The sequence below is a fragment of the Oryza brachyantha genome, chromosome 1, assembly GCF_000231095.2.
Source record: "Oryza brachyantha chromosome 1, ObraRS2, whole genome shotgun sequence".
Lineage (NCBI taxonomy): Eukaryota > Viridiplantae > Streptophyta > Magnoliopsida > Poales > Poaceae > Oryza > Oryza brachyantha.
Genome location: NC_023163.2, coordinates 21,702,072 through 21,725,062, shown reverse-complemented (window position 1 = coordinate 21,725,062; position 22,991 = coordinate 21,702,072). Strand labels below are relative to the sequence as shown.

At 39.6% G+C, this 22,991-nt stretch overlaps 2 protein-coding genes across 2 annotated transcripts; one reads left to right on the top strand and one right to left on the bottom strand.

Annotated features, from left to right (window-relative positions):
- The first annotated feature begins 1,520 nt into the window (after positions 1 to 1,520).
- LOC102720923 (UDP-glycosyltransferase 88B1-like) lies at positions 1,521 to 3,488 on the top strand. The gene has a single exon (XM_006644501.3). It carries the CDS (start codon positions 1,614 to 1,616, stop codon positions 3,138 to 3,140), a length of 1,527 nt encoding a protein of 508 aa, XP_006644564.2. The 5' UTR covers positions 1,521 to 1,613; the 3' UTR covers positions 3,141 to 3,488.
- Positions 3,489 to 4,688: 1,200 nt separating this feature from the next.
- Positions 4,689 to 11,887, bottom strand: LOC102720647 (ABC transporter B family member 4-like). The gene is made up of 12 exons (XM_006644500.3): positions 11,686 to 11,887; positions 10,065 to 10,119; positions 9,246 to 9,421; positions 8,910 to 9,131; positions 8,572 to 8,810; positions 7,942 to 8,467; positions 7,549 to 7,822; positions 6,825 to 7,464; positions 6,504 to 6,732; positions 6,018 to 6,284; positions 5,613 to 5,876; positions 4,689 to 5,516 (listed from the first exon to the last, which is right to left on the bottom strand). The coding sequence occupies exons 1-12, from the start codon at positions 11,812 to 11,814 to the stop codon at positions 4,872 to 4,874; spliced, it is 3,666 nt and encodes a 1,221-aa protein (XP_006644563.3). The 5' UTR covers positions 11,815 to 11,887; the 3' UTR covers positions 4,689 to 4,871.
- Between the last annotated feature and the right edge of the window lie 11,104 nt (positions 11,888 to 22,991).

Genomic DNA, 22,991 nt, shown 5'->3' with positions numbered 1-22,991 from the left:
TTTGTGTGTTTGATTAGTGGTTTTGTTGCGTGATTTGGAGAGGATCTTGAGTGGAGGTCAATTTGAAAACATCTATAATCCGATTAGAAATATAGTTTTGAAACTAAAATAAAGGAAAATAATATAAAAGAGTCCATGGGTAAATACAGTTTAAAAAATCCAAATTTTGTGTTAAAAATTTTAAAATAATTGATATTGAGGAAAATTTAATTTCAAATTAACAATTAAAAATTATTTATTATCAAGATAAAAGATTCTACGTAAAGATACTAGCCGCGCAATTTGCGCAGGCCACGATGCTAGTTTTCTATATCAAAACTTTATATTTACAGTTCTTAGTATATAATCTTTATAGTCTATGATGATATTTTTAATATAGATATATTTGCACTAGATTTTTTATACTCCCTCCGTCAAAATAATATAAGGTGTTTTGTCATTTAAACTTGTCCTATGATATAAGAGATTTTGTGATTATGACATAATACTTTATTGTCCATCAATAAAATTTTACATCACTTTATTCTTTAGCTAGTAACTTTTATACTACTTTATATCCCATCAATCTACTTTTGTACTATATTATTTTCCGACCTATTATCTTTTCTTTTATGACATGACTTGCACTATTTATACCTAGTTAATTTTTGCAAAAAAAGGCACAATCCATTATATTATGGGACAAGAGGAGTATGTTAAATTTGCTTTTATGTACTCCATATATTTTATATTATAAGATTATCTGGATTTACCTACTCCATTTGTTTTATATTATAAGATTATTTGGATTTGTCTAGATTCATCAATATATCAATGTATGTTTTGTATACATGTATAGATTTATTACCACATATATGAATCTAGGCAATGTCAGAAAATCTTATATGAAAAAGAGGTAATATCATTTTTCTATATATAAACTTCCTATATGTAAAGACAATACTTATATGCACCAATACCAAGTATAAAAGAATACACACATAAAACTTTCTAGGTACGTAGAACCATTCATACGGGTTAGCGGGCACATGTGTGTTTACCCAGTAGACCGTCCTGCCCTACTTCTGACCAGCAGGATACCGTGCAGATCTATTAGCCGTAAGAAAAAGTTTAATAACAAAACCAATTTAATGGGTATAAGCTCATATCAGAGCCAATATATATAATAGATTGCCTATAAGGTTAGTTTTAATTTTCATCTTATATCTCTCTCACACGTAATTAACGTATTTTTATTAGAGTATATGTATAGTTAACTCTTACACGAGAGTCAATTCTACGTCTTTTTTATTTATTTTCTCCTCCACACCCCTTTATACATAAAAGTTATAGTCTACTGTTATATTTGCTCTAGGCCCACCCCAGTGAGGCAGTAACAGATGAGCCCACGGTGGAGAGAATGCATTCCCCATGTGGCTCCATCTCCATTTGGGTGGATTGGTTCATAAATTCTTAACGGATCCCGGCGTGGCGTTTTATGACTTGTGTCTCGTCTCATCGCGGAGGTACAGCCAAACTGGTGTCACTCAGTGACTGGACCACCACTCGCAGGCGGTAGCGGGTGGTGACTAGTGACGCAGCAACCTCTCATCGTGCGCCGCGCCTCTATTTACATGCTCCGTTCGGCGTCGCCGTCGCCCCCGCCCCGACCTCCACCGCGCGCACCTGCTCGTATCCCCGTGCTCCTCTTCGCGATGGACGGCGCTGCGACCATCACGAGCGCTCGGAAGCCAGTGGTGCTCTACCCGTCGCCGGGCATGGGCCACCTGGTCTCGATGATCGAGCTCGGGAAGGTCTTCGCCGCCCGCGGCCTCTCCGTCACCGTCGTCGTCGTCGACCCGCCGTACGGCAACACCGGCGCGACGGGGCCTTTCCTCGCCGGCGTCTCCGCGGCCAACCCGGCCATAGCGTTCCACCGTCTGCCCAAGGTGGAGGTGCCGCCCGTGGCGTCCATGCACCATGAGACGCTCACCTTCGAGGTCGCCCGCCTCTCGAACCCCGGCCTCCGCGACTTCCTCGCAGGCGCCTCCCCGGCCGTGCTCGTGATCGACTTCTTCTGCAACGCGGCCCTCGACGTCGCCGACGAGCTTCGTATCCCCGCCTTCATGTTCTGCACGTCCGGCGCGGAGATCGTCGCTTTCTTCTTGTACCTCCCGGTCCTGCACGCTCAGACCACGGTGAGCTTCGGGGAGATGGGCGAAGAGCTCGTGCGGGTCCCCGGCATCCCCTCGTTTCCGGCGACGCACTCCGTCCTGCCACTCATGGACCGTGACGACCCGGCCTACGGGGAATTCATGAAAGCGGCGGCCGACCTCTACCGCACCCAGGGTTTCCTCATCAACACGTTCCGCTCGCTCGAGCCGCGCGCCGTCGAGGCCATGGCCGCGGGGAGCTGCACGCTTCCCGGCGTCCCGACGCCGCCCGTCTACTGCATCGGGCCGCTGATAAAGTCGGAGGAGGTGGGCGAGAACCGCGGCGAGGAGTGCCTGGCGTGGCTGGACACGCAGCCCAACGGCAGCGTGGTGTTCCTCTGCTTCGGCAGCATCGGCCGGTTCAGCGCGGAGCAGATCAAGGAGGTGGCGGCGGGGCTGGAGGCGAGCGGGCAGCGGTTCCTGTGGGTGGTGCGGAGCCCGCCGAGCGACGACCCGGCGAAGAAGTTCGACAAGCCGCCGGAGCCCGATCTGGAGGCGCTCCTCCCCAAGGGCTTCCTGGAGCGGACCGAGGGCAGGGGCCTCGTCGTCAAGTCGTGGGCGCCGCAGCGCGACGTGCTGGCGCACGCGGCGGTGGGCGGCTTCGTGACGCACTGCGGGTGGAACTCCGTGCTGGAGTCGGTCGTGGCCGGCGTGCCGATGCTGGCGTGGCCGCTGTACGCGGAGCAGCGGATGAACAGGGTGTTCCTGGAGGAGGAGATGCGGCTGGCCGTGGCGGTGGAAGGGTACGACGTCGGGGAGGGCGCCGTGAGGGCGGAAGAGGTGGCGGCGAAGGTGAGGTGGCTGATGGAGTCTGACGGCGGGAGGATGCTCCTGGAGCGGACGCTGGCGGCCACGCGGCGGGCGAAGGAGGCGCTGCGCGACGGCGGCGAGTCGGAGGCGGCGCTGGCGCGGCTGCTGGAGTCGTGGAGCGAAGCGGCTAGCGCCTGACGCTGGTGACGTGGGAGAAATGATTGGACGAGGTTGGGCTCTGTGGTTTGGTCGTGCATGACGCCACCAAACCACAGAGACAACCTTGGGTCTTCTGGCTTGACTTGAGTAGTCGTCTTCAACTCTTCATAGCTTTTGAGGTTAAAAAAAAGATCAGAAGACAAGATCGCGTGATTTCAGTTTAATCTGTGTATTGCGTGCTGGTAGCTACTATTACGTGACTGTCTTGCGAGCTCTTTGGACCACAATCAATAAAAGGAAGTATTAACTCTCGCGCGCCATTTAGAAAGTAGTTTTTTAAACATGTACACCCGTTACTTGGATGTGATTTAAATAGTAATAAAAAATATGAAAATTTTTGATAAGATAGTTTAATACGAGTTATATCACTTCACCAACATGCAAGTATAAATTTAACTTCTACAGGTTATAGCAAAAATAACAAAAACAATAATGAATATGCGTATACTTAGTTTTAGTTTTGTTTGTTTCTTTTGCTACAACTTGTAGAAGTTGAATTTAAACTTATATATTTATGGAGTCATATAACTCATACTAATTTATCTTATCAATTTTTTTCATATTTTTTTATAACTATTTATATTTATATGATATACGAACATAAGATGTGCATACGCCCTTTGCTAAAACCTTTCCCGCGCCATTTGTCCATCAACGCCGGCCTCATCCTGGTTTCAGCAGTCAGCACACCCCACGGCACTACTGATCTCTCCCGATTAGTCAGTCTTAGTCTCCCATTGGGCCTTGCCGCCCGGCCGAGGCTTCTACGACCCGAACACTCATGGCGGGCCAAGCCGCAGGAGAGGGAGGAGGAGGACGTCGAACAGGGCTTCAGGCGGGAGCTGCAGTGTGTGCTGGACCGAAATTGCGTTGAAAAGGCCAGGCCCAGATGTGCGCTGTCGCCTCACACAAGCCTCGCCGTCGCTCGTTCCGGTTTTCCCCTAACGACGGCTCAGGATGCGGCAACGGCAACCCGCCGCCCGCCACCCGCCACCTGCGAATTCGCATGCGGGTGCTAGGCGCCGCCGGGGGCTGGCGTTCCTCGGAGCCCGTGGGGCGGCGGTGGCGGCGGCCATAGGGACCCTGGAGCGTCGCGTCGTGGCTGGGCTTGTCGCACAGGCTTTCGTCAGGATCTCCTCTCTGCCTGCGCGAGGTCGGCGCGGTTGCCGGTTGGCCGCATGAAGCAAGGCGCGTGCGTGCCTGCTGGATCCCCCCGACGCCAGCCAGTACCATCTTCAGCGCGCTGGTATGCTTTGCCTTCTCTCCATCCGGTTCAGTAATTCCTTTCCCCACAAAAAAGATCCCGATAATGACATAGAGTAGTATCTTTTTTTTTGTTTTTTGTTTTGTGGAAACTGGATAGTGACATAGTAGCTATACCATTTGCATTGTTTAATATAACATTATATTTGTACAATTTACTACTACATATCTATGGTAAATTGGTAATCTTGGAATAACCATATAGGTATAAAGGTGCAGTTCTGCACATTGTTTTTTGTCACATAGCAGCCTGGCTGATTGAGGAGAACAAGGATTTCTTTCTCATTGCCTTATAAACCAACACCACATAGATACAAAAAAATATTGTCAAAATTCCACTTTAAAATTCAAATAACTAATGAACCCCAATTGTAAAAGAAAGGGTCAAGGAAGATATGTTACATCCCTAGAGAGGGTGAAAGAAAACATTATACTTGACATTATGAATTATGATGAGCCCGAGCGGAGTTCGACAAGTGAAGCATAGACACCATCTTTGATGTTCATCAATGCCTCATGCCTTCCTTTCTCCGCTATTGCACCATCCTTTAGAACTGCAATAATATCAGCACCTTTGATTGTCGAGAGGCGGTGCGCCACAATAACAGTAGTCCTGCCAACCATCACATTATCTAAGGCATCCTGCACAATGCGCTCAGATTCGGCATCCAAGGCACTTGTTGCTTCATCCAGAAGCAGTATCTTAGGATCTTTCAATATGGCCCTCGCAATAGCCACCCGCTGCTTTTGGCCACCAGATAGCTGCACTCCCCTCTCCCCAACGGTGGTGTCATATCCTTGGGGAAGGCTTGATATGAACTCATGTGCATTGGATGCCTTTGCAGCTTTGACGAGCTCCTCCTCAGTGACATCCCCATGCTTCCCGTAGGATATGTTGGCACGGATTGTTTCATTAAAGAGCACAGGCTCTTGGCCTACTAGTCCCATCTGATCCCTCAACCAATTGACCTTTAAGGTCTTGATGTCTACTCCATCCAATGAGATGGTACCTGACTCAGGATTGTAGAATCGCTCTAGCAAAGCAATGGCTGTTGACTTTCCACTACCACTCTCTCCAACAAGTGCAACGGTCTGCATAAATCCATATAGTAAGTTTCTGGATAGTTAACGCAGAATATATAACTACGCAAGTATGCAACAAGCCAGCAAGCATATAAGTTGCCTAACCTTGCCAGAGGGAATGTGCAGGGTAAAATCACTGAAAATCTGAACATCTGGGCGGGTTGGGTACTTGAAGCTGACATGTCGGAAATCAATGTTGCCCTTGACCTCATTCAATGTGCTACCCTCATCACTGTTCGAGTCAATTTGTGACTTCCGGTCTAGCAAAGCAAATATTGAGAGAGCTGAATCCCTGGCCTTTGTGGAATCAGAAGCCATTGCACTTGTTTGAGATATTCCAATAGTTGCCAACACAAGTGCAAAGAAAACCTGCAAACAACGGCTAATTGTGTCAAATCACCACGTAAAAGCAGATCTCTTGTTTAATTATCATGGAGGGATGAAGAGTTTAAGAAGAAGAAAACTCTGAAGAGTAAAAAGTTTACTATTTTTAACTTTTCATTTACTAACCTTGAAAACGTCACCGAAAGTAGTTTTATTGTGGCGTACAAATTGTGCTCCGACATAGAAACAGAGACCGTATGTTAGGTACAACATCAAGAATGAGAAACCAAAACCAAGGCCTCCAACCATTCCTGTTCTGACCCCTTGATTCTTTGAAGCTTCACATTTATTATCATACATTCTCATCACTCTTTTCTCAGAACAAAAAGAAGCTACAGTCCTGATGCTGCTTACTGCATCAGTAGCCACTTGACTTGCATCTTCATACAACATCTGCAAACCAGGGATTTATTGTCACAAATTATGCAATTGTGAATAATATATCTGGAGTGAACATTGTTTCTCATTATTCTTCATGAAATTCAGAAATCATACATCCTGAACTTAATAGGACCATAGTCTTAACTTTAATGTAAATTAATTAATATTTGGTTTCAATAGTTATCTGCAAAACATTATCACAAGAAGAGCAACAACCCTTTGATCAATTACCTTGGCGTCTTCACTAAACCCCTTCAAGAACTTAACTTGAGCATAACCTTGGAGACCCACAAGTGGAATCACACAAAGGATGATCAAAGTGAGCTTCCAGTCCGCTATCAGTGCTATGACAATTCCTGTGATAAGTGTTGAGACGACCTGGACTGCCAATGCGAGGTTGTCTCCAACTAAACGTCGGACATTCAAAGCATCAACTGATAATCTTGCACCAAGCGCTCCACTGTAGGATGAAATTTCACCATCAGTACACCATGTAAAATTCCTTGATCTTTAGGAGCAACCAAAAAAACCAATAAAGAAAGGGCAACCAACCTGGAATTTTTAGGATCATCAAACCAAGCAACTTCTTGGTGAATAATACTCTGGAAAGACAAGGCACGGACACGCTCGACAAGTTTACCTCCAGCTATTCCAAACATAAAGTACTCCACTGGTATTGATATTATCGACAGGATACCCAGGACAACACACATCAAACCCCAAAAGCTAGAATCCTTTTTTAGTTTGTCCGCTGGCTCAAAGAAAGTTTTGATGGCATTGGAAATCATTACTCCAAACATTGGGAAAAGCACTCCATGAACTGCTGCAGCCAGTGATGCTAACAGAAGAATCGGTACCTCTGGCTTGTTTAGACCAGCTAGCCGTCCAACTGGAGATTTCTTTTGGACCTCACCATCACCACCATGCTCTGTCTGTTCCCCAACATTCGAATCATTGCCTTCAAGCAGTTCAACTGAGCCAGGAAGGCCAAAGGGAAGGGCTAGAGAGTGCCTGCTACTATTCCCTGCAGAATCCCTGCTAATCGATCGCTTCAATGACAAGCTTCTACTTTTAGACCTTGAATCAGATACATGTCGGTCCAATTTCTGCTCTTCTTCTTCACGGTTTTCTTGTAGCCGAATAAGTTGCGAATAAGCACCATCGGTGTTCATCACCAATTCATCATGGGGACCTATGAAAACATTCTTGTAAGAAATTGATCGCTACAGTTAAAATAAGATGAATACAAAATGAACAATGGGAAGGGGATCCTAACCTTGTTCAACTATCTTTCCTTGTTGGACAACTGATATACAATCAGCATTCCTCACTGTGGTCAAGCGATGAGCAACCACAAGTGTGGTTCTGTCCACCATGATCCTGTTCAGTGCCTCTTGAACTATCCTCTCTGATTCCACATCCAATGCGCTAGTAGCCTCATCTAACAGAAGGATTTTTGGGTCTTTAAGTATTGCTCTAGCAATAGCAATTCTTTGCTTTTGTCCCCCTGAGAGCTGTGCACCACGTTGGCCAACCATTGTATCATAGCCCTGGTATGAGATTAAGAGAAACCATTAGACCCAGCTCTGATAAAAAAAAAAGAAGAAAAACTTGGACTCACACACACACACACACACACAAAAGTTAATTTATTGGAGTTATCACATACATCAGGTAACTTATCAATAAAATTTGCTGCATTAGCAAGCTCAGCTGCTCTCCTAATCTCTTCAATTGTTGCATCCTCTTTGCCATATGTTATATTATCTTTAATGGAGGTCATAAAAAGCAATGGTTCTTGGCTGACAAGGCCAATCTTTCCTCTTATCCAACTAAGCCTCAAACTCTTGATATTAATCCCATCAATCAAAACCTCTCCAGCCTGTGGATCATAGAACCTCTCTACAAGACTAATCACAGTGGATTTTCCACTTCCACTCTCCCCAACTATGGCCATTGTAGTGCCACTAGAAACATGCAATGAAAATCCATCAAATATCAGTTGCTCAGGCCTCGCTGGGTAGCTGAAGTACACGTCCTTCAATTCCACATCCCCCCTGATGTCCTCCAACTGTTTCCCAGTTATATCGTCAGGATCAATATGTGGTTTTCTCTTGATTGTTTTGAACAGTCTATAAGCTGCAGATTGTCCTTCTGCGAAGGCTGCCATACATGGGGTTGCGTTCCCTAAGGACCTGCCACAAGGAAATGGAAACTTTTACCTTCATTCGTTAAAAATAAAGCATCATTACTGCAGCTGTATGTTCTATCTTGGTATAATAAATTGAGAAGAACTCACATTGCCCCAGTCATGACAGCAAACAAGATATTAATGATGTCTCCTCCTGAGTATCCTTTGCTAATTACCAACTTGCCACCATACCATATAGCTAAACCATAGCTAGAGAAAAATATGAAGAAAACAGAGCCCATTCCAAAACCATTCGTAAGCCCTTCCTCAACAGCTGCCTTGTAAGCTTTGTTTATGAGTTTATTGTACGACGCAATGGCCTGCTTTTCACCGTTGAAGGAAACAACCTGTTTTCAGAGTGGAACCACAGTAAACTAATGAGTTCATGCCATTTCAGATGGAGGATTGGAGGCAGGGAGTGAAATTATTCTAACAAATGAACTTACAGTTTTTATGGCTCCGAGTGTCTGTTCAACAACATTTGCTGCATCGCTATAAGATGCTTGCCCCTTGCTAGAGATTTTTGCTAGCATCTTAGATACAGCTCCACCAGCAACGACAACAGGAGGGATGCATGCCAACATTACAAGGGATAGAAGCCAACCTTTCACAAATGCTACAACGAAGCCACCAACGAAGGTAGCCACAAGTTGTAGAAACTTGCCAACCTGCAGCATTTCATTACAGCAGAGATTATTTATGCTGTATGCCAGTTTGTGCTATTGTTCTTTAGATGAAGTTATATACTGCATGTTCTATTGAACTTGGGAGAAGCAGATTACCTTCTCACCAATAGCATCCTGAACTAGCACGGTGTCACCGGACATTCTTGAAACTATCTGTCCAGTCGTCATTTCCACATCGAAGAACGCTATGTCCTGTTTCAGTACCGATTTGAGGTATAGAGATCGAATGCGTGTCGCCTGCCGTTCTCCAGTCATTGTCCAGCACGCCACCTCTGCAGAGAACGAAATGGCACTGGTTATTTACAGTGATGTGAGCACCATATGCCTTGAACACTTGGGATTCTGTTTCTGTCTTTCTACTATCAGTTATAGTAGTTTTCTGAAACAAAAGTAGTGCTTGTTTAATTTACAGTTTGACATATGCTTATTCATTTACCACTTTCTAATGGAAAAGTAAAAGAGCATGTGGTTATGTTTCTCCTATATCTGATACCACGAATTCCTTTAACAATAGCATTCTACAAACACTCTTAAAAAATTGTAGAAGAGAACTTTCGTGGACTGTGATAGCATTTATAAGAGATTTTTTTTTGAAACTGTATTAACCAAAAGTCAAACTTTTTTTTTGAAACCAAAAAAAAAAAGCTGATTTGAAACCAAAAGTCAAACTTTGACTCTCTGCATTGATGGCAGCGTGCAGGTTTGAAACGTCAGTATGGGCAAAAGCTGATATGGAGTAACGAGCCAAGTTGCCAGTTTGTTAAGCATATGATATCTCAAGGTTTTCTTAATGGCCTCATGACTAATTTGCTGATGATAATACATAACTAGCAGCAACAGTTGACACATGTGCAGCGTGCAAAGCGCAAATGCATACCAAGAGGCAAGAGATCAGGAAGGTCTACTCATACTTACGAAGAAAAGAAGCAACCGCTGTTCCAATGCCCAGGTAGACAAAGTTGAGAACCGCCTACAGAAATTGAAAGAAAATGACAGCAGGGTGAAAAGTGCATTCATGTCGTCATTACCTTCAATAATGTGTTATTGTAAAGGCAACGAATTCATAATGTGCTAGTTAAGTTCAAGCTGAATTAAGTTAATTGGAAAAGAAGTTGGCTACAATTTGATCTGATTTTATTATTAATCACCCTGATGGCAAACAGACGGTAATTAAGAAACTGCAAACTGACAAATTTGACAGTGTGGATCGTCTCCACGCTCGTTCAAACAAGGATTAAAAAAATTATAACGTGTCGATCTCTCTGATCCCTTGATATGAAAAAGATTCCAGCCATTATCCATTGATACTCTGTTGTCTCTTGTAATTACCTTATTTTAGAGTCGCAATCATTTGGTATAACATATTTACTTTCTTGATCTATCACTATTTACTCCCTCTATTTTTCATTTGATGTAATTAATTTTTAGATTTATATTTGACCGTTTATCTTATTTAAAAATTTTATGCAAACTAGCAAAATACCCATGCTTTACAATGATACATCAAATGCTTCATAGATTTTTTAAGAGGGATAAATTTGTATTCTAGAGATAAAATAAGATATTAATAACATGTAGAAAGACTATTTTTTTAACACTAAAAGATGTAGAGTAGTTGGTAAAAACAGAAACAGGGGGTGGGATAGCAGATTCATTGCCACCGCCATTGCTTTCTTTTAAATTAATATAGATATGCAAAACTATAAGTCACTCTTAAAGTTTCTTTAGTAATAAATCAGATTATAATAAAATCATTATTAATTATATAATTTTTAAAATAATAGTTAAACGTAGACAAAAAGGAATGGTGCGAAATAAAAAAAAAGCATGACAAGAAACGTAGCTTTCAGAAAGCTAGCACACCGTAAAGTCTGCCTGTTAAAGCCAGCTCCCAGGTTAACAAGTAAACAAGCTACAATTCCACTGAATGATTTAGGAGAAATAAACAAATTTTGAAAAAAAAACTATTCTTAACAATTTTTTTTGAAAATCTCAAAAAGGAGAGAGAATAAGAACAGTACTATATCCCAGAAAATAAAGTGCAAATATATTTAGCTGAGGCTGTTCGATTAAGTTTGGAAGGTCCACGAATTATCCCAACTTGTAGGAAGAATTGATTCCCAGCGAAAATTACATCTTTCTTTTTTTTCTTCTTTCTGAAGAAGCAGCAAAGGAAAAAAGAAACGAGGCGAGAAGACGAAGCAAGAGAAAACCAGAGGCAAATCAACGACGGGCTAATTAATACCGCCAAAAGTCAAGCACGCCGTTCTCCCGGCACAAAACAGCAGCAGCAACAAATTTCACCGGAGCTTTCTCAGGATCAAACGCCCATCTTGAAAATGGAGCGGAATTGAATTGAATTTGCCGAGCTCGATCGAGCACGCCGGCGTGCCGCACGGTGATCCACGGCGTACGTTTTTGTTGAGCAAAATGTCATGGAGGCATGGAAACGATCGACGGCGCGAGCGAGCAATCCATCGAGCAAGGCCGCCGGGCGCCCCGGCCGGAAGTTGACTAGCTGCTGGCAAGGGCTCACCTGGATGACGGGGTGGAGGACGTTGTCGGCGGTGGCGCCGCCGAAGGCGTTGATGACCTGGCCGAAGATGACGGTCATGAGCGGCTGCGACACGCCGTTTGCCAGCGCCGCCACCGTGCCCACGGCCATCAGCAGCAGGTCCGTGCCGTCGGCGTACCGGAACAGCCCCGTGAACGACACCTTCTTCCCGACGTCGCCGTCGTCCTTCTTCACTCCCCCCTCCTCCTCCTCCTCCTCCTTCCTCCTCTTCCCCGCGTCCATTGCTGGCAGCTTGATGCCTTGATTCAATCACAGTACGTACGTACACAAGAATCAAGATACGTACGCCGGCTAGCTATCCCTTGATCGGCCGGCTGCCCGCGCGGCTGTGCCTCACGGCTCAACCAACCCTCCTCTCGCTGGTATTTATGGGGTCGGCCACCAGCGCTGGCTGCCCACACCGCCGCACGCAGGCAGGCCGTGGTGGAGCTTGGAATCGAAGCGGGAAGACGGGGGAGAGGAGGGGGTTGGAGTTGGAGCAATAGAATACCACTGCCGCCAGCTGTTGACAAATGGTCTCTGAAGAAGATGTTCGGAAGGAGTGCTATATTATTATTTTTTTTATTTGGCCTTTCAAACGTTTTCGTTCGTTTGTACTTTGCATGTGTCTTTAGGAGAGGTCGTCGACGCATGTTACTCCAGTAAGATTGGGGTATGAATCCAGAATTCCAGATGGAAAGTGTATGGATGATTAGTATTTCTCTATCTATGTTATAAGACTTTTTTAATACGATTGCATATAGATTAATTATATGGTTTCTATATATCTAAATCTATTAGCATCTATATATAAATCTATGTATTAAAGTCTTGCTTATATGATATGTAGTTGACAAGAACTCCCTTCATATTTTTTTATATGACGTTGTTGACTTTTAGATCACGTTTGATCATTCGTCTTATTCAAAAAAATATATAATTATTAATTATTTTTTTATAATATGATTTATTATTATAGAAACTTTAATTATGCATTATAATTTTGCATGTTTGGATATAAATTTTGAATAAGACGAATGGTCAAATGTGATTCTAAAAATCAACGGTGTCATATATAAAAATATGAAAGAAGTATATATTGCTTAGGCAGAGGGGCGGAGGCATGGGGCTTCGTGGAAGGATAATGGATAATGGCTTCCTCCGGTTTTACATACAGGTGGCGGGCGGCAGGCGGCGGATTCTCCCGCTCCCAGTCACTCTTCTCGGCGACGGGTAGCGGGCCGGCGGCAGTGCCTCCCTCTCCCTGCTCGGCTGCGCCCCCACTCTCCCTCCAAGGCAACGCGTCATAGGCAACAACGCCTCCCTCTGCAGCCAGCGCCCGTGCCGGACTGCCGAGTGCCGCGCCGTCGTCGCGTTGTGGGCTGTCACTCGGGTGAGGGTACCCAATGGGTACACGTCACCGTGTTGGTACGGGTACGGGGGAATTTTGTACCCGCGAGTGGGTATGGATATTTTAGCCGGTGATTTTAGTTGCAACGGGTATGTGTATGGGGTATGAAAACATGTTAGGTATGTATCCGTTGCCATCTCTAAGATAATCATATTCGAGTCCCTTACTTTCATCATTTAGCACAAAATAAAATTTCATAATAACTAATGTTTAAAAATATATTCACATAGTTAATTAAATAGGGATTTCCTCTAGACTCCTATAATCAATAACCGTTTTTTTTTCCAGAATAATCGAAGATATTGGCCTATTAAAATTGTTGTGTTTAAGCATGACGTGAGTAGGGGTTGATCATTGACGAGTTAAAAACATACCTCGGCTCGGCTTGGCTCGACTCACTAAGACTACGAGTTCGAGCCGATCCGAGCCACGACTTGTGTCCACCCTAGACGTGAATTATGTAATGGTATTTTTAAGGTTTTATCAAACAAAATATATTTTTTCATGGTGTTTACTATGTACGTATACTTATGATCAACAACGTAGCTTCTATTATGTTTTATGTAAGTACCACCATAAAGTTGGCAATAAAGCTTAGAGATGATTGCAACAACAAAATGGCATAATAATAATTTTGCACGTCCCAATACATGCTTCTGAATAAATGTTATTAAATATATAGCCAATGTAGAAGTGTAAAATATTTAAAAATTATATTGAAATTTGGTGTCTCATTACTTTGTCCAGAACTTCTTGCTGTGTATTGTTCTACTTCTGCTCGCTCTGGAACTATTACTGCAATAATGTTATGAATAAAAAAAGAGAATCATATGAAAATCCACGGCTTATTGCCCCCCAAAGGCATAAAGATCAACAGGAGACCTATGGAAACTTCATACAAGAACATTAATTCAAGCTGGGCAGATGTAAAACTTGGCTAAGGAATGGATGTGCCATTCATTATATTATACCCTTTAACCATCGTGTTCATTTTCAAAGCACTACTCAACTAGAGACCTATATGTTTTACTCTCTTAACTATCAAAACCGGCCAAAATAACACCCTAAGGCTGCATTTGTTTAGTGGCTAACTAAGCCAGATTCTGTCTCTTTACACGCACACTTCTCAAACTGCTAAATATTACGTTTTTTATAAAAAAATTATTGAAAAGTTGCATTAAAAATCATATTAATCTATTTTTTAATTTTTTTATGATTAATAATTAATTAATTACATGCTAATATATTACTAGGTTTTCTATGTGTTATTTGCGCTACTACCAACACGGCCTAAGTACAATAGAACAAGTACAATAGCACAGTTCCTTATAGTGCCTTATAGTATCTTTTACTTACAGTTAACTAATTTTTTCTCTTACCATGGCCTCGTTCGGTAGGCAGGATATATCTTATTCTTCTCGTTTTCCGCGCGCATGCTTCCCGAACTGTTAAACGGTATATTTTTCTTTAAAAAAATTTCTATAAGAAAGTTGTTTTAAAAATCATATTAGTTTATTTCATATTTTTTTTAATAATTAATAATTAATTAATCGTGTCCTAATCTATTGCTACGTTTTCCGCGTCAGATAAGTTAACTTATCTTACTCCCTACCAAACATGGCCTATGTCATACAAGAAAAACCATTTTTTTATATTTTAAACTAATAAAAATTGGGTTATATTGCCCTTGGATGTGTATTTTGGTTGGTTTGATGGCTGAGGGGTGTAAACAGTTTTATAGTTTTTTTATGCGGGAATCCAATTTTGTAGTTGATGTGTGTTTCTTTAAACAAAATCACAATAATTAAGGGGTTGTAATATGAGCTTATCTCTTTATTCTATAGTGACTTGTTGGTAAGGATCCAACTATAAATCTCAACAACGCGACCAATTAAGTAAAATCGACGGCTAGGATTATCTGAGCCAGGTATGTGTGTCTAAATTTTATTTCCAACAACAAAAACGAAAACGGAACCGAGAACGATTGAGGTCTCTCGTTCACGGGCAGGGTACGACGTGGAGTCCTCTACCCTCTGATGCAGTGTTTACTCGTACTCCTTATATTATAATCAGGAAAACTCTTTTAAACCTTTAAATATATATCCTTTTGTTTTGATGTGTGTAATTTAAATGTTATAAAAAATTAGAAAAGATATATGATAGAGTATGTGTGATACTCTCTCTGATTTTTTATGTGACGTCATTGACTTTTGATATACATTTGATTATTTGTCTTATTCAAAATTTTACCTAAATATGCAAAATTATAAATCATGCTCAAAGTTTCAATAGTAATAAATTAAATCATAACAAAATAGTTACTACCAATAGAAAATCTAAAAAATACCATTGACAAACCTTTAATTCTAAGAAATGCCATCGACGAGTGTGAGTTCTACAAAATACCATCAAACAAACAAATTTGTCTAAGAAATGTCATCGCCGTTAGAGTTCCGTTAACTTTTTCCGTTAAGTGCTATAATATGAATAGTGATTTAACGGCAAAAAATGGATGGAAATCTAACGGCAATGATATTTCTCAGATAAATTTGATTGTACGATTGCATTTCTTAGAACTCGCATTCGTCAATGGCATTTCTTAGACTTGAATATTTGTCAATGACATTTTTTAGATTTTCTCTAATACTTATAGACATTTTTAAACAAGACGAATGGTCAAACGTAAAACTAAAAGTTAATAGTGTTAAATATAAAAAATGGAGAAATATATCATTACATAAACATGCATAATAAAATTTGATTTCTACAAGTTATATAAAATAAATAATATGACTCTGAATATACGTGCAGCAGTAAGAGTTTAGTTTGTTTTTATACAATTTATATAGAGGTGGAATTTTGGTATACATATTAATCATTCTTATTAAACTTTTTCGTAAGTGATTAGGGACATTGTCCCGAGATTATAATCCATTTCCATATTACCGGCACATCTCGTATTCTCGTATGATCGTATCAGGCTATCAGTGACGTCAGGGTTGACGTCTCCGGTGGAGCCGACGAAATCACGACGGTCCCGATCGGAAACCTCGCGTTAGGTGTACGTGATGTCAACGAGCAGAGTCGAATGGTGGGTACCTCACCCGAGTTGAAAAACGACGGCCGAATCGAATGGATCGTTAATATCGCGCGCGCACCGAGGGACGCTTATTTCTGAAGATCGAGCAGGCAGGCACGTCCAATATGAAAGTCTCATTTTCCCCCTCTATTTGAGTTTATTAGCTAACATTTAAATGTTTAGCTTTAAATTTAAAACTGATTTTAGAATTTTTTTCATCAAAATTTATTTTCTTTAGATTTTAAATCGCTAAGAATTTTGTTTTGGATAAAGGCCGTAGCCCAGTTTTTTATTAAAGCATGAAACAAAGGTTAGAGGACGGGATCAATTGGTTTTAAAACAGTACGCAAAAAAGATCGTTAAGATTACTCATATAAAACTTTTATTTATAAATTATTATTTTTTAACTAGTCACTTTTGACGTCGTTGATTTTTTTATATAAGTTTGATTATTCGTTTTATTTATTTTTTATAAAATATGTAAAGATATATATATATATATGCATAAATATATATTTAATAATAAATGAGATGATATAAAATAATTAATAATTATGTAAATTTTTTGAATAAGACGAATAGTCAAACGTGTATAAAAAAATCAGCGGCGTTAAATATTTAAGAACGGATGGAGCATGCCATTTGTCTTTTTTTAAAAAAAAACAGTCAAACAATCGCTCGTATGCTATGCCTATGGCGACGACAAGTGGATTCGACCCGCTGGAGCAAAAGAAAAGACCAGATCGGTGGTTCAACAAAAACAAAAAAAACTCAAAACTAGCCGTCTGTGCAATCGAACAGATCAAACTCGATGAACTTTGGTTTTTTTTTAACTGGTGATGATTTGATATAATCAAATCGTTTTTTAATTTGTGGCAATATATCATTATAAATTATGTTAGTACACTATATTTATTTTTTATAATATAACCTTGTAATAAATATATATGCGTGTTTGTTTATGCATATTGATTAAAAATAATATGCGTTAAATATAACATTAATAAATAAAAACCAGTTGTTCGATCCGCGAACGGACGACTTTCACAGTCCGATTTTGTTTTCTTACTACGCTGGCCGCTAGCCGCTGCTACCTGGGAAGCCAGAGATGGATTTTCGTATGTTTATATTCATAGCATTACAATAGGTCTAAATGTCTAATTCAGTTCTAGTTTGCTACGTACAGTATGAGAGAATACTACTAACTACGTACACAAAGCCACGTCGTATACACGCTAGCTGCACGAGAGAGGCCGCATGCATGCTGTATTAATATGGCCACTCCGGAGAGTTCTGTGACGCAACTAAAAGGGGAACGCGGAATTAATCACAAGGGGAATTGCCAATTATCACGAGCGAGCGATCGACGTCAAGCTGTGAACCCGTCTACAGAGGCAAGCAGATAGCGGCCGCACGCCATTAGATTCGCATATATTCAAGGGCCATCTTTAGGTTATTGATGGAAAAAATATCAAACGATACATTTACAAAAGAAAAATAATTTGTAAATAAAACTTTATATACCTGCACACAACAATATAAAAGTCAAAGTTAGAAAATAAACTTTAGTTAAAGAAATACCTAAATCTACTTTAAATTTAAGTTTAAAAATTTAAACTTTAGATTATAACCCAAACCTGGTGTCAGAGGATGGCTTATCCGTACCTGTCGATCGATATGGTCCTGCCGAACCCGATTTGTTTTAGAATTAACATTATTTTAATGGAAAATCAAAAAATTAGAGGACATCCCTGGAAAATCGTAATTTAGGCCCATGTATAGTTCGATAGAATTCCTATCGAATGGCCAGCAGTCGACTAGGGAGGAGATCGGAGTAGATCACGAGCGATGCAGTTCGATAGGGCTTATCGAACTGCCCTTGTTCGATACTTTGGAAGTTAGACAGCCCCCTGTCAAAATGCAGCATTCGACACGTCCGGTTGGCTCAGCAGTCAACCAGGTGGTTGGCTCTGTCGAACTCCCTCTGTTCGATAGGTCCTAGTCGAACGCCCACCGTTCGATAGACCACTAAATTTACGATTTTCTCCGGATGTGCTCTACTTTTACGATTTTCCATTAAAATAATATTTATTCCCAAAAAAAATTCGCCGAACCCCTATTCACTTCCTGCATTGAAACTTTCGCTACCATCCACCGGCCATGCACGTCTTAATTTGCACGAATCTTGGAATTAATAGCCAATAGTTCCACGCATTCAATCAACAAAATATAATTCAATGCTCGATCAAATTCAACAAAAATCATGGTTGAATAGTATAGGGTGATTGACGGTATTTCTCCAAATGAAAAATAATTTATAAATAAAACTTTTATATACATGTTTCTAGCAATCTAGACAAATAAACTATAATAAAAACCCTAAAATTCAAATTTAAGGTTGAAAATTCAAAATTTGGCTTATACACATAAACATAAGAAAAAAGATGGGTGCATGTGTGTTTTGAAGATGAAATTTCATTCCTTGATTTGGCATCAACTCCTTCCTTATATGTCAACTAAGTAGTCATAATTTTTTTAAAAAAATGACAAGATGAAATAAAATGAGTTATATCATATAAAGACACAAGTTAAAATTCGACTTCTATAAGTTATTATAACAAAGAAATTAAACTAAAATTAGAACGCACATATTAACAGTTAAATTTATCATTTTTTGTTAAATTTATAGAAGTCAAATTTAAAATTTCATATATATTGAGTGATATATCTCATATGAATCTGTCTTATCAAATTGTTTCAATTTTTTTTAATAACTATTCAGATGACATATATAAAAGGAATAAATATCCACCGAGTGATGAAATTATTTCTTTTTTACATATTTTTGCCTCACCAATCTCTTTAGCATGCGTTTAGTTGAAGGACGAGATGGGTTAGCACGGGACAAACCTATTTTTTAGTGTATCTTTTGAACGAGTCCATTTTTTATTTTTTATGGTGTTTGGTTTCACGCATATACCATGGGTTAATTCCCGAACGACAATATTCTCCCAAAATCCAGGTCAGTTTCATCTCTGAAAAATTACGTACCGACTAATCCAACCCCTAAAAAAATAGGTCCATTCCATCACTTTCCTCTCTAAAATAGATGTACCCACACTATTTCATTGCTAAAAAACATGACTATTTTATTCCTATAAAAACATGATCATTATATTCATTGTGCCAAATGAATAAATAGGATAATTGGGACGATCCCTTAAAAAAAGTATAGAGATAGGACTAAGTATCCCACTTCATCCCCAACTAACGCACTCTTAGTGCGCCCTAGAGAAGGCACACTCATGAAAGTAACCAATCCTTAGCATGTCCACTAAAAGAAATTTAGAAGGCACGGTCGTAAAAGTAATTAATTGTATAGTTATCTTTGTATACGTATAAACTACACTTACTTATATGCTTTGGTGCATCACATATGCAAATAAATAAGGGAGCATCTTTCGTACCATCTAAATATACAAATGCACGTAACTCTATATATGCACACGTGCAGCGTGTGATTATACCTTTTTATAACATTTTATAATCACTGAGAAACCGTTGAATATAGCATTTTATAACATTTTATAGTCACTGAGAAAGTATCTCGATGTACCAAATTTCTTAGCGTAAAATTTTAATACCTTCATAAGATACCTAAAATGTGGAGATATTAAGTTTATATATAAAAAATGTGATAGCTCAAGTTACCATATTTTTTGTATAATTTTGATCTAAATTTAAACTTGCGACAAATCTAAGACTAAGACGATTGAGTAGAAGTAATATATAATTGAGGGAGTACACACGTGGAAACAAACGTGCGTGCAAATTTTGTACACGACTGGTCAATATTCAACGCAAAGGGATCAGTACTTGCACCGCAAGGAAATGTCTTTCTGGTGAGCAACAAAGCGACAGATGATTACGTGATCGACTATAAATGCCGCTTGACAGGTATACGTAAGTACGTACGTATAACTAGTTAGCTAGTCAGGTGCAGTGTCGTGGAAAACGGCCAACTCGGCCGTTTAGTTGGCCGTTTAATCGGTGACGGTGACGGTAGTAAAATCGTTCCGTATCGATGATACGGTAGTTATTTTATGTTTATAAACGTTAAATTTTCGTAGTTAGCGATTAATCATCCGTTTTTCTGTTTAATCGTTCGCATAATCCGTATAAATAGAAAAATCTACCACCACAATAGCTAACCTATCTAGACTCTATACATTTTATTTTGGTATGTTTGATATTTCTATCATTGGCAACTAATTATACTTATATTTGTGACTATGTTTACTACCATTTATATTTTATTATATTTTTTACAATTTATAATAAAAATAAACTAAAAATATTACTATTTGGAATGAAATTCTAGCCTTTACACGACATGATTATTTTTATGATTGCTCAAATTAAAATGGTATAAATACATCAAATATGATCTTAGACATTTAAATATCCCCAAAAGAAACAGTAATACTAATGTATACATATATTAACATAAACGTTATATTTCCGTATAATTCGGATTAATCGTCCGTATTCCGATTAATCATTTGACGTCACCCTCTCCGTTTGACATCCGTATTCCGTTTTCGACGGTGTCCACCAACATTATATTGCACTTTGATAATCTTTTCACGTATTTTCTGAAGGGCATGATCGATCAGTTTATACGTGATATTCTCGTATATGGTATTAATATTTAAGATATACGAGAACTCGAGAAGATATGATAGCATGCATGACAGTGAGAGTCTGTGAGTAAGCAACAAGCTAGCGTACGACAACACAAGTCTTGTCCGGACAATTAACGCAACTGGAATATAATTCCAACACCACATTCATTTATTTTCCTTGCCTCACTGATAGGCTGGCATTAGTCAATGTTGACATGTGAGAAGCAAAAAAATAGTTTTTATATACAGAATTCCTGATTGTTCGTACAGAATCCCTATTTTATTTGAATTACCGGTTTATAATACTTATTGTTCGGAATAAAAACATGACCGAGAAATAGTTTTGATCACTATTTTTATTATATGTACATACACACATATATAATATCATTAATACATGGTTAAATATAAGGTTTTATTGTCTTTTATATTAATGTATGTATATACATAAATTATATATGATTCTAAAGTATATATTTCAAAAGTTATATATTTATGGTTAAATTTTAAAGTTTGATCTTAGTCCTATTCAAAATAAAATAAAATAACGCGTATTACATAACCTGATAACCGGGGGGACTAAATTGGAGGAAAAGAGGACGAAGAAAATACACCCTCGCAGGTTTGAAAACTGGCATTTCGAAGTTGGAAAGCGACGACCTCGCTTTATGTGGCTAGTAGTAGCAGTTGATCAAAAGTAACCTTTTGTTACTCGTTTGGTGTCTCAACCGACCCTCTCCTTGAAGTTCAAACACGCACGTTGCGACACGCTGCCTTACGCTGGATTGCTGAGGACACGAGCGTACCTTTCTGCATGCTAGTCTCATAATATGTAGGCTGTGTTTTTTTTTATAGGTAAAACATAAATAAATATTTTATTTTTTATAGCTATTTAATAGTATATATTGAAATTAACTGTTAAAGACTGGACATATATCTTATTATCAGGTGTAGTTACCTCTATGTCTAAGGTACATAAACAACTGTATACGTATTTCTGCTCTCACCTAGTAGAAAGTACAAACTATATGCCTAATTGTATCATTCATATTATATTTAACAATGTCTATACTTTCTGTTAGGTGAGAGCAGAAATAGGTATACATGTGTTTTTGCATCTTAGATATGAAGGGAGTAGATACATCTGGTAACAGGATCTAATTTGTATAGTTCAAGTGTGAGAGCGAAAACCAATAAATAATTTGGTCCAAAATAACATATTCGTATAGCATAACCAGTACCCCACCATCCCACTAAAATAAAACAATTTCTAACCTACACCATTTATCATAAAATAAAGCCATTTCTCTACTTGTCTTATCACTTCAGTCAATCACAATTATTCTCCATTTAATTTTCTCATCTACTTTCGCTTCTCAACCAATCAAATATTTTGTCAATCATTCTGACCTTTTTTTTAATCCTGTACCCCATGACTCTAGATATAGTTACATTTTGGGATGAAGGGAATAATACCATATAAAAATACTCCCTCTTTTATCTTTAGCATTAAAATTTTATTATAAAATGTAGTTATTTTACACTTGCTTCTTCGATTTATCTCAACTAATCACGACCATATCTCGATTAATTAGCTTTTCTACATGATTTATCATCTTAACCATTCATAATTTGTCTTGTTGATGTCGCCTTATTTTTTTAATCACTTAAAAGTAGTATAAATGTGGCTATATTGAGACAGAATATTTAATTTTACAACCGAGATAGTGTTTCGAGGAGGATATAAACAGACCCATTGTCTCATATGATTTATCATCTTGACATAAATACCTTTCATGATCTTTATTATTATTATATCGCCCAAAAAAGGGCCTCTATGGTGCAATATGATAAACTATTTATTAGCATGAACTATTTACATTTTTCAGCTACTGGAAAACAATGTGCATAGTTGTATTTAGTTTTTTCATCCCCTGTTGTCCCCATAGTGTGACATCGGCAGCAAAGAGGAAACCGCAACCCCCTCTACCTCCTCACATGCCCCCTCCATCGCCAAAGCAGGCCACAGGAAGGATGGCGGCATGACAGTCCTCCTTTCAGGTAGAGAGGGCGACTTTCACTCTTAAATAAAGGACATTGGAGATGCGAGAGG

Excerpts from the sequence above, each read along its gene's own strand:
- LOC102720923 (XM_006644501.3), top strand. The coding sequence starts at position 1,614 with ATGCTCCGTTCGGCGTCGCCGTCGCCCCCGCCCCGACCTCCACCGCGC.
- LOC102720647 (XM_006644500.3), bottom strand. The coding sequence starts at position 11,814 with ATGGCCGTGGGCACGGTGGCGGCGCTGGCAAACGGCGTGTCGCAGCCG. Across the intron at positions 8,468-8,571 it reads GCTGTCATGACTGGGGCAAT|GTCCTTAGGGAACGCAACCC; the intron begins GTGAGTTCTTCT and ends TCCTTGTGGCAG. Across the intron at positions 6,733-6,824 it reads GATGATCCTAAAAATTCCAG|TGGAGCGCTTGGTGCAAGAT; the intron begins GTTGGTTGCCCT and ends TTCATCCTACAG.